Source organism: Hesperophylax consimilis, chromosome 28, assembly GCF_061612785.1.
Source record: "Hesperophylax consimilis isolate HC1 chromosome 28, BYU_Hcon_1.0, whole genome shotgun sequence".
NCBI classification, from domain to species: Eukaryota; Metazoa; Arthropoda; class Insecta; order Trichoptera; family Limnephilidae; genus Hesperophylax; species Hesperophylax consimilis.
In genome coordinates this window covers 6,878,532-6,890,982 of record NC_142863.1, presented here as the reverse complement: position 1 = coordinate 6,890,982, position 12,451 = coordinate 6,878,532, and the positions used below count along the sequence as shown (strand labels likewise).

The following is a 12,451-nucleotide window of genomic DNA, read 5'->3' as shown; positions in this document are numbered from 1 at the left end:
AATTAAGCTTTAAATTGATTTACATTTGTAGCATCAATGAGATGTTGTGGAAGTTTGTTCCAAGCTTTCACTACTCTATTTGCAAGGAAGAATTTCCTAGGATAGATGCAAAAGGTCCACGGTGGTGTTCTTGGATGCCAAAGCAACTATAATGTCCAGATAAAATTTTAAAATCTCAATCAAGTCACCCCTTTCTCACTTAATTCTCATTTTAATGTTGGTAATTTGATTGCATTGAGTTTAGAATCTTCATATTGCCGGTCTTTCAAAACCCTCGGTATTTTTGTGAATCGTCTCTATACCATATTATAGCATCTATTTTATTTAATGTATCACTCAAGTACGCAGCATACCGTGTAGGGTAACATACCTGAGTTCTGCTGCAGCGCGGAGTTGAGGTTGGAGCGCAGGCCGGCCACCAGGGCCGTGTTGGTGGCGGAGGCGTTGGTGCCTGCGGCGACGGGTCCGCCGCCCACGGGTTCCAGCTCGACCGCGGCCTTCAGGCGGTCGCGCTCCATGGCCAGCGTCGATAGAATGCCCTTCAGGCTGGTCAGGACTGCAAACAAACAAACATAAGACTTTACACTACTAACTACATAATATGTAAACAGCCGTGATAAGCAAAAACCGCATTAACGCGTGAACGATGAGTGAACGCCTGACGGTCGGGTTAGAAATGAACATTCAGACGCTGCACAGTAAAGTCCCACGATGGACTGCCCTGCAAACCATTACCGTACTTTAGCGAACTTTACTTTTCTACGCAGAGTCTAGTTATTTCAATTTTCGCTCACTGGCGGTCATTGGACAAATGATATCGTAGTCTATTGAAGACATGTTCAAACCATCGTGGTGACAAAAAGTTTGCCTCCAGCTCATGGAAATGATACCCAGATTATGTGACGTCGGTGGCATAACTCCATTTTTTAGTTAATTGTTTTTCTTACATACTTAATTTATCCTAGACATAAAAGACCGTAGATCTTCCATAATATTGTAAAATAAGCATCGCATCTTCAGCATACAATTTGGGACTATTGCAGGAAAATAAACAAAATGATAGTGGCTCACTGTCTTTGGCGAGTATGTTGAAGTCTTCTCTGGCATGCTGATCCGGTGTGGTTCCCAGTGGGCCTGACAGGGGGCCAGACAGATGCTCTGCCCCCGGGAGGGACTGGGGACGAACAGCCGCTAGAAGGCAAATCAACCATTACATTGATTCCGTAGGTACTAAAGAGTACTGCGATGGGCTGGACGTGTTGAAAGAATGCCAGATGACAAGACAATAGGAGTCTACAGATGCCCCATGGATGCGAGCAGTGACCAGAATTGGACCGAGGAAGAGGTGGATAAACTTTGTAGAAGTTGGAGAAGGACAGAAAGGATTGAGGACTGCCTGGAGAATGGCTAACGACCGCAGCCAGTGGAAAACATTTGTGGATAAAATGTCATGATATAATAAGTAAAATTTGGTATTTATAAAAAGTACAAAAATCACTGCCAGTTAGTCAATGACAGAACAAATTCATAGACACGTTGTAGAGATCTTAAAGTGGCAAGCGAAAGATATGATAATTGCCGTCCTTTCAATTTATGTAGTACTAAACTGTTACGCATCGCGTGAGGTTGTGTGCTATCTCTAACAAAATTGCAAGGATAAGTGTAAAGATGCCCTCATCCTGCGTTTCTATCACACGGTGAGAAAGCGTTTATTTTACACGGAAAACACTAGTAAAGGCCAACGAATGACATTTCATTTGTAAATCCACGCAAATCATTTATTATTACAAATTGTACAAATATTTACATTGTTTCTGGACGAAGAGGTAAGAGCCGTTAAGAGAAAGTGAGGTAGCAAACGTAGCAACACATAAGTATAATGACAACCTACTGGCAGTAGATCGTATAATACAGCGTTCCGTATTCGTCTTTGCGTAAGCACAGTGTCATCTCAATCACACCTATGATTAAGAATGTAGTATTCCACGCAACTTTTAAGTACATAAACGCTGCCCTGTTCTATATTTAATTCGTTCATACACACATATTCTTTGAATTTCTATCATTGCTGGAAAGGTAAGTGTGTTTGTTACTTGTCACATTTGGTGTTCAGTTTGTGAGACAATAACGTGTCTATATGTTTGTTGTGTCATTGTCCTTAGTGGGAAGAGGAGAGATAAGGAAGGAATAAAATCTAGGCAATATTACGCGTAAATGGAAATGCAACATGATTTAGTTATGAACACAAAAATTAAATATATAGTGAGAAAACATCTAAATGATTGTTCATGACGGGTAATTGAAAAGAATAGCTGTCGCATGTCTAGTGGCAAGGCAGGGACAGGGTCCAGGGGGGGCCGGGGGGGTGGGGTGCTAAATATAATTGTGCCTTACGCAGAAGTGTGGAAGCCAAATAAGTCGACAGAAATACTAGAAAAGAGAAGAGACAAAAACAGAAACCATAAGACAAAGAAAAAACACAAAACACAATAATCACTGAACAGATAACTGCTAGAAGTGTGATTTATACCCATTTTGAAAGAAAACTCATGACGCTATTTTTCATTTTTACAATAACTCTTTTTTTTTTATATTAACTCCACACAGGAGGCCCTGAAGAAAATAATTTCCCTCAGGGCCTATGTCATCTTTGGGGATGCTGTGTGGAGGGTCTTTTTGTGGAGAGGAAGGAGTGAACATGGGTCTTGAAGAGTCCCATGTTGTAGGAGGGAGGAAACACAGAGGCCGGCAGTTCGTTCCGCAGCCGAGCTGTTGAACTTAAGAACGAATCGTAGAAGCGACCCGTTCTCATGTGACAAGTGTCAACTGTGTACAAATGTTGGGCGCGCGTTTGGCGTGTATCCCGACTACGCACCGGTGCCGAAGGGATCAATGACGCTAGTTCCTCAGAGCATCTTCCATTGTAATACCGATAGAACAAGGACAGCATACCTACCTGACGCCTGTGCTCTAAAGATTGCAGTCCGTTTGTTATAATTGGGGAATCTATCAAACGGACCGCCCGTTTTTGCACAGAGTCAAGGGTTTTTTTCAGGTATTTAGGGGCTCCGGACCAGAGATGGCTGCCAAATTCGACAGTAGGGCGCACTTGCGATTTGTACAGGGTCAGCAGTTGTGTATTATTATCTACACAGGCCTTGAGGAAGAGGCCAGCAAATCGTTCCACAGCCGAGTTGGTGATGAAACGACCCGTTCTCATGTGACAAATGTCAATCGTGTACAAGTGCTAGGCGCGCGTTTGGTATGTATCCTATGCACCGATGCCGAAGAGATCAATGACTCCAGTTCCTCGGATCATCTTTAATTGAAATACTGGTAGAACAAGGACAGCATTCCCAACCTGACGCCTGTGCTCAGATTGCAGTTTGCAGAAGGCCAGCGCGTTTCTGCACAGTTAGAGTAAGGATATAATGACCTTACTTCGGGCACACAGACACGCCCGCAACACACTTCTATCAGGTCATCTCTTCAGCGACAATAATGTGCAAATTAATATATAGATATTTTAATTAAATCAGCCTCCAGTTAAAATGCATAGCACATGAAGTCAATATGTACTTAATTAAATAAAATAGTAACATAAAATAAATAAAAATGCAAACAAGATAATAAATTAATATACTTTTTTGAGTTATTGGTCTTTTCCCCTGCAGAAGGCGCTAACTCATAAATAAAATCCATTAAAAAAATATAGTACTAATATTTTTACAAGAGGATATTTTTTGTTAAAAAAATTACTGGACCAAAGACAAAGCATAAACAAGCCATAGACAGTGATAACTTGAAAGTTCCATAGATTGAAAGCGACACATAGACAATAATGTATTTTTGAAGGTACTTACTTAGTGGAAGAGAAGAAGTGGGGGCGGCCAAGGAATGGGCAGAAGCGGAGAGGGTGGATCCTGGAGACGGGGGCGCTCCTAATGACAGAGACTGAAAAAAATACAGATTTTTGAAAATGACTCAAAATTCCTGTATCTAATGCAAGTTATTAGATATCATACTAATCCATCCATTCTGGAACTGGCTATTTGGGAGGCAAGTATGGGTATTGCCACCCAGGCACCATTCATTGGATAACCAGTACCTCTACAATAGGTCACCCCGAATGGCAAGACTGAACAGAGGTGCCCAGGTTCATGGGGCGAGATTTGTCTTGACGGAGGATGCGTCTACCAGCTGCATGGCGGGTTGGATTGGGCGAGAACGGTTGTAGGAGAACCTTTGACCTCTTCGGTCGGACTCTCTTGACCCAAAGCATACATCCGTCACTCCTGCTGACATCCAAATGACTACCCACCCATCATACATTTTTCTTCTTTTCTTTTTCTCCTCTCCTTCTTTCCTCTATATAACTCTATATCCCATACTGGGATTGATGAATCTAACTAAAACAAGTTAGATAAACAAAAGATAAACAAGAAGATCATAGACTGGCCCGTAAGGACAAGAGATAAATAAAAACCAAGTGCGCACAGCAGGGAGGTATTGTGTGCATCTCTCGACTCAACGCCTTGAACCGCAGTGGGATGGATGGATGGATGAAAATTGCGCAGAAAAGTCCCACAATAGACTGCGCTGCAAACCGTTACGTTACTTTAGCTAACTTTACTTTTCTGCGCAGGATCTGGTTATTCGATAAGCTATTGGTGGCGATCAGAATGCAAGTGATGTCATGGTTTATTCAAGAAATGCTAGAACCCTCCCTGTGCCAAAATGATTGGAATATCAATACATCGATACATTGTGGTGAAAACTTTAAAATTACATTGATTTAATGGTAATCTTGTGGATATCTAAAAGTTTTACAGCGCATGATGGATTTGACGAAACTAGCTGAAAATACATATTTAAAGTGAAAATACCAACGTGGGAAATGCCCATCTCATACAGGACCCCACCGATAGACAGCCTGGGTTCTCATTGCCTCGCAAAACCTGGTCCGCCATCATTAGGTTAAGGTGCTCCCATAGCCGCTGTGCCCACAAGATGCACAGATGGGGCATTAAAGAGTCGGCGATGTGTGAATGTGGAGCGGTGCAGACCACCGAACATGTGGTCAACGAATGCCCGCTCCATTCATTCCCCGGCGGGATTGATGAGGTCCACATGGCGACGCCTGACGCCCTAGACTGGCTGGCAGACCTAGATGTCCCCCTCTGACCCCCCAACCATACGAAAGAAGAAGAAAGTTAAAATGTCCACAGCTGGATTCCAAAAGGCTTATGAAGAAGAAATTCACTTACGGTGAGACTAAGGGCCCCCTGGGGCTCCGTGTCCACTCTCAGGGCAGTTCCACTGAGGTCTACAGAGCCCCCCTTTGAAGAACCAGACTTCTTTTTGCGAAGACCAAACTTCTTGCGGTCCTTTTTTACATTGGGGGAAGATCCATCTAGATTTATCTGCAACATAAAAATAACTGTATTTACTAAAGAATAATCAAATCAACCAGTACTCAAACTTCCCAACCTTCCTCTTGCCCACCGCCTTTCCCTCCCCACATTATTTAGCCTCACAACATGTAAATTTATTTAAATTATTGCCAGACTAATCATCCATTTAGAATACAAGATTTCTGATTTTGACCGGCATCTGTTTTACCTCTAGACTGGCATTAATAAATCCCTTCCTACAGCCCCTACCTTAACCCGACGCACAACGCTGCCCAACCGGGTGGCGACATGGCTCCCCTGCCTTTATTCTGTACAGACAGGGGCGCTCTTGTGAGGTGTCACATAAAAGAAATTTAAAAAAAAATTTGGAGGACAGGTATACTAAAAAAATTTAAGGTAGGGTTCTGACCACGGAGTCAGTGGCGCCATATCAGTGTCACCATGCAACTGAAGCAGCACCAATGAAGCGCTAGTCACTTCCGAGGGCTGGGACACTATTGCCGGCGGACCCCAGACTTCCATATTTATTTAATATTAAATAAATATGGAATCCATACTCTTGAATATATAATTCCAGTGATTTTCAATTTGAAAAAAATGAGAGACTATGCCCTAAAATAGTAAAGCTGTGGTTAATGAATGAAAATTGTATTATTGTAATTGTTGATGTATCCTTGAATTTATTTAATGTAACTAACTAACTAACCATCACGCCGTTTCCCCGCAGGGGTAGGCAGAGAGGATGGACCGCCAAACAACTCGGCCTACATATCTTGTTTTTAGTAGAATGTTTAATTGGTAGAACCTACAGACAAGCTGTCATATGACAGCTTTGTGGGACTACACTAAATTTGTAAAAATTGTTTTTATTTACAGCTCATAACCGGGGTTTCAAAATATTCACACATTTCAGAACACCTTCGTAACCTTCACTGGCTCAAGTGCCCTGAAAGAATCCAGTACAAACTGTGCTGGATGGTGTTTAAATCCATCAATGAAATGGCCCCACCCTACATCTCTGAACTATGCGTCCCGGAAAACACTGGTCTGAGGCAGTCAACTCTTAGATCAACAACATCATCAGCTGTAGACAGACTGATGGAACCTAAGCGCAAGCCAAATACTAAGTTTGGTGATCGCGCTTTCGGAGTATCTGGGCCGAAGACTTGGAATAAACTGCCTCCGGAACTAAGATCCATAACAATTCCAACAGAATTTAGATCTAAACTAAAAACTTACCTTTTTAAGCTGTCGTACCCTTACTTTAAATATACCATTCCTGAGAGAAAGTCCAGTTATATTCAATTTTGCAATTATGTCCTAAATCCTGTGTCTAAATTTCGCTAATAAACAATTAGATAATGTTAATCTCAAGTGACCTACCAGGTAAGTATTGTACTGTATATTATCTCCATAAATAGTTAGTAATAACATAGATCACTGTAGAAATGTATTATAAATTTGTACAGCGCCCTTGAGGTGATTTTGCACAAAAACGGCGCTATACAAATCATCCAATTATTATTATTACTATTAGTAAATTTATTTTTTTTTTAATTAAAAATAGGGTTTTACACTATTTTACCAAGTAATCTTTTTTTCAATTTTTTTGGCAACAAAATAAAAGTATGAATAAATTAAAGACATTAAACAGCTCATATTACAATACTTATTGACTTTTTTTTTTAATTTGACCAAAAAAATTCCAACTTAGTAATCAATAACTCGAAAATTAAAACACTAATCGAAAAAAGTTATATTGTTTGTACTATGTAGTTTCCATGCCCCATGTATATTTAAATGAATAGAAGAATAACGTACATCTCCGTCCTGAGATCCTCCGGCTGCCTCCAGCACAATGAGGAGTTGTGCGAGCTGCTGCAGGGTAATCTGCGCCTGCCCGATCTCTCTAGCTGCCCCGTCCAGCGAGGATCCCGACTCTGGAAGAAGAATAAATTAGCGTTAGGTTACGAATTTTCAAGCTCGACTATCGAGATGTACTCAGCATCGAATCCCTGCAAGGCTTCTTAGAAAAGTCTCATGTGAATTACGGCTTCGACATCAACTGGAGAACGACTTCTGCAACTAAAAAACTGCCACCAATACTAGACGGAAGATGATGTGGGGGAGGCTGTGCGGGGAGAGACTGGACCAGCAATTGACGGACACCGCTGAAGTAGCGCAGGACAGGGACGCCAGGAGGCGCCTTGTCAGCGTTAGGTTCTCGCCCCCAACAGGAAAGGAGAAGAAGTTGAGATATTAATTTATTTAAATAACTTATTCCATATTATGCTGTCTGAGTTAAAGTCACAAGGAGGAAATCCATAATTGGTTTTATTTTACTATATAATACTTATGTACAAACTGATTAAATGTTAACTGTCTATTTCCCGAAAATGAAAAAAATAAATAAAATTATAGTTGACTGAGCGTAACAAAGTCCGGTTCTTTGTCTATCTGTAAAATTGTTTGTACATTCCTTTTCCAGTTCAAGATGGTGGCTGGTCGGTGGCTGAATTGACATCGCGTTTGGGTCCCACCCAGGCGTAGTGTGTTCAATTCCTCAGCTGGCTAAGTCTTCCATCACAACACAAGCAACATTTTACGCTTACTGTGATGGTAGTAGGAGATTTTCAAATATTGTCAGGTTATTCGTGACTCGGGAATGTTTGTCTCAAGATAGTAACGTTTCTTTGATCAAATTGAATAATTCCTTAATTGAAATTTGAAAAATGTTACATGAAATATTCAGTTTATAATTACGTAGGTGGGTATTTAAGCACCTTCTTACAAATCTTATTATTTCAAAGGAAACTTTGATTTTGATTTATTAAATTGGAGAAAATTAAAAAGATACTTATTTGGACTCAAGGTGCGTTCAAAGAACTACCGAAAATTTTGCGGCACGTTATAGAGTGGTAGATACTCTCTAAGAATGCCCTAGTGAAAGATCACCATTTCTAATACAAAAGTTACTTGAAATGACTTTAGACTGAATAGCCAGGTACTTTATAACCTTCCTTCTCCCCATCTCTTTCACCGTTCCACTCCCTTCAGCTTCACAAGATATACCTATTGGGAATGCCATAGTCCCACTGGCTGTGCGGTATTAACATTAACCTTCACTACGCTGGCAGCTGCGTAGACGAGCTTAAGTCAATGTATAATTCCTTCGATAAAATTACAAGTTGGAAGTTTAGAGAGGTAAAGTAAGTATTGGTACGCACCTATAATCCAGGTAGCTAAGCGACTTCCCGGAGTTCCGGCGCCCAGCGAGCCGCGGTGTCGAGTAGCCGATGTGGTATCACGCTCCAAATTGGACAACCCTGCAAAACAATTTAGCAAACCAAATTATGAAAAAAAAACTATAATTTAGAAGATGAAGGTAAACAATGAGGGTGTGTTTCTTGCACCAAAAGTTGAAATTTCCAATACAATACAATATCAGGCAAGTGTACTAAGGTAAAGGTACTAAGTGGTGACATCAAGGGCGTTTCTACTGTGTTATCTATTCAGTGCATACATCCATCTCACTGAAGAGATAAACTGATAAATAGTGTTGTGAATGTGTCCAAAGTAAGCTCAATTTTCCCTTACTTCTAGTAAAATTGGTCAACAAGTTAAAAAGTCGAAATTCTTTCTTGAAAGAATAATTTAAAAATTTAAAGGATAACATTGGCCTGTCTGGGGAGTCAATTTTCTTCCAAATCGACTGCAAGAAACGTCTTGGATATTTCAAGTTAGAAATATTAAACGAACTTTGTGACAAAAATGACATCAAATTTCTTTTCGAAATTATAAACAATCGTGTAGAATCTTCCAACTTGGCCACAATCAATATCAATCTCCATATTATAAGAAACCTCGAAACTTTTCATATTCCTTTACAAATAACCAATTTGACCATCTCTCAACCTTTTGTGTTGGCTATATAACTTCCACTATACTGGCAAGATTCCAGACATATTTAGCGTTGGCCCTCAGAAATTTTCCAAATCGCTTGTTTTCACTTGAACCAAAGTTGTCTCTTGTTTTTTTTGTTGTTGTTTAAATACATACTTACTGGCAGATAAAAAAAACCCACTGCCGCAGAATAAAAACTTCAACGGTTCTTTTTGAAAATAACAGAGGGCGCCACTTCCGTTTGCAATAATCATAAACCGTACAGTCATTAAGATAATAATACATAGTATTAAATTTTTTTATGTTTACATAATTGCTGTACACCGTTATTGGACGGTTGGTATTTATTCTTAGTTATAAATAAAATTAAAATAGATCAAACATCTAGAAATCAATTATTCAGTGGTACTGTTTAATATTGTGTTATGAAAATAACATACGATTATAACACTAAGTAAGAACTTGTCAAATCTGTGATTTATCTTGTCTATTGTTTATGCTCTGGCAACTTGGAACTCTAACAGGAAGTGACAAGAAATTCAAGATGGCTTCACTTCCCGGCCGGACAGACAAGAGACAGGGTGTCCGGTCGGGGGTCAATTATTATTTCTGTAGGTCTGAGGATCTAATCGAAAGTTATTTCATGGATTTGTGATTAATACCGAAATGTTCAGTTTGTGCTTCAAGATTAGAAGTCTAGTAATATTTCCCGCGAGTGGAATTCGCCCCGGGTGGCGTGGATAATGAAAACGTATTTCACCATGTGTGGCCATGGGGGTAATCAGAGTTTATCCAAGCGATCGGTGATTATTTCTGCCGATAAACTGTTTTCGCCGAGTGCATTTTGATTCGGAGCATTATTAAGTTCCACCTTGCCTCGTGGAAGGGCAACTTACGGATTAACCGTGAAACCGGCACTTGGCTGGACCACACTGGGTTGTTGGCCAGCCACATTCTGATGCCGTCTACTCCTCTTGGCTGGACCACACTGGGCCGTTGGCCAGCCACATTCTGATGCCGTCTACTCCTCTTGGCTGGACCACACTGGGCCGTTGGCCAGCCACATTCTGATGCTGTCTACACCTCTTGGCTGGACCACACTGGGCCGTTGGCCAGCCACATCCTGATGCCGTCTACTCCTCTTGGCTGGACCACACTGGGCCGTTGGCCAGCCACATCCTGATGCTGCCGTCCTCTAGCTACATGGCTGATTCATCTACTCCGCCATTCGCGGCACTCAGTGTTCGTTCCTCATAACTAAATACGTTCTTATTATTTTAGACAGGGTAGATAGATTCTACGTTCTGGTCGATGGGGGTAAGTTTTCACCTTTTTGTATTTCTCTGTGAAATTTATCAAATATAACTTGTTACGGCCAGTCCAAAGTTTAACCAAATTATTTTCATTCTGTAACCTTGCAACTTCCTTTCAAACATCATGTAGATGGGATATATTTTCCCCGACCTGAATGGGGAATTATGCTCTACCGGCGGATGGTCGATTTGGCGAGTTCTTTGGAACTCTGGCGCGTTTGGTTCTCATAAGACCAACAAAGTCAAACTTGGCCACCCTCCTTTCATTCAACATAACAGTCAATAATGTACTTAAAAAAACCAAACACAATAACAGCCTATTAACACAACTATGGGCTAAGTAAGTATCATAACATTGTGACTAATACATATCCATAACAATTGAAATACTTTTATGGTTATTCCAACAATCCGGTTCCTACCTAAATTGCTCTCTCCCTTGTTTTTATTCCATTTCCTAAAGGTATTTTACCTTCGAAAAATTTTAATTTTTAAAATGTTAATTTTCGTCATTGTTGCATATCATTGCATATTTATCGCCCCCTCGTAATAATGGTCGGAAAACAGTATAATTTATCAGCCCCAATCATCATACATTAAATAAATATTGTATATTATCGAGAGTGATCAAAAAACCGTTCATGTTGTGAAACAATAAATATTTGTGATACAAAAACTAATCATGTAGTGAAACAATACTAGATATACATCTATAAACTATAGTGCCCACAGAACATTCAAGACCAACCTCAAAACTTTCAATTGAAACCACAACGTTCACAAGGTAAAGACCTCCTTTCCCACTCCTATTTTCTCCTTGTGATTAACACGATTGTTCATTCTAATTTTCTTGTTAAAAATTACAGTTCATTCGTAGAGTACCAATCGATTCGGTACGCAACAGCAACGTTTCGTCGCTTGCAAGACCGACTATCTGAGTTTTACCCAATTTTACAGGGAAAGCAAAAAAAAATTGCATTTAAATGCGTCAATGAATAACTTTTGAACGAATATTGTGCGAACAGTAAAACTTATTCACATAACCAAAATTGGGCCCGATACCCTAATTTATTTTAAAAATTTTGGTGTACAAAATGTTTTGTGGAAATCAGGCACATAGCCGGTTTTGCAAGCGCAACGACCATATGTTTAATGCTCTATTCGCATATTTTCGTTCATGGTACATGCTTACTAGTAATAACACTAGAGAATCAATATGATGATCTAAGTTTGGACTGATTAAACCTCTGTCACATTTGATTGCCAAATTTCAACCGTTCACTTTCGTTCAGCCGACAAGCATGATGGTCACACCGACGTCTTGGCATACTCCTTACTTCATTCACATTCATGCATCGTCTCATATATACGTTGCGAAGGTTGAAGATGTGTTCGGTGTTGAAAGTAAACCAAGTAATATTTTATAATAAATTTATTACGGCAAGGATTATTTAAGTAATCGTAGGCGCGAAAGGAGTAAGTTATTTTGATTAGCGCGTTAAAACGTAGCGCGTAGTAGACTGACTGAGTACCTTCCCGCTGTCGCTTATATAAGGTGCCAATACGATTCAAGTTGCACCTAAGAACGTTCCCGAACATTCTAGTTGCTATGGCTACAAACATTGCCACCCGTAACGCTGAGCAACGGCCGAAATTTCCAGTTTGTTCTATGACGGCCTAGGTACCTTAGCGCTTGGCACTGTGAGTAGTACTTGACACCGTACGACTCGAGTAGTAGCGTACCACTACATATACTCTTCCGTTATTTTGATTCTGATTAGTTCATTAAAAAAAAAATCATTATTCTTTGTTGGACATGAA

The 12,451-nt window shown here is 40.2% G+C and overlaps 1 protein-coding gene across 1 annotated transcript in view; it reads right to left on the bottom strand.

Annotated features, from left to right (window-relative positions):
* The window catches only part of LOC149410098 (oxysterol-binding protein-related protein 6-like), a 134,216-nt gene that overhangs the window by 19,943 nt on the left and 101,822 nt on the right, over nucleotides 1-12,451 (bottom strand). Inside the window, exons 7-12 of the mRNA XM_089648594.1 lie at nucleotides 8,642-8,740; nucleotides 7,236-7,354; nucleotides 5,268-5,423; nucleotides 3,864-3,954; nucleotides 1,072-1,191; nucleotides 371-556 (exon numbers count right to left, since the gene is read on the bottom strand). Coding sequence (XP_089504720.1) covers nucleotides 371-556; nucleotides 1,072-1,191; nucleotides 3,864-3,954; nucleotides 5,268-5,423; nucleotides 7,236-7,354; nucleotides 8,642-8,740 — 771 coding nt within the window. The remainder of the gene's footprint in view (nucleotides 1-370; nucleotides 557-1,071; nucleotides 1,192-3,863; nucleotides 3,955-5,267; nucleotides 5,424-7,235; nucleotides 7,355-8,641; nucleotides 8,741-12,451) is intronic.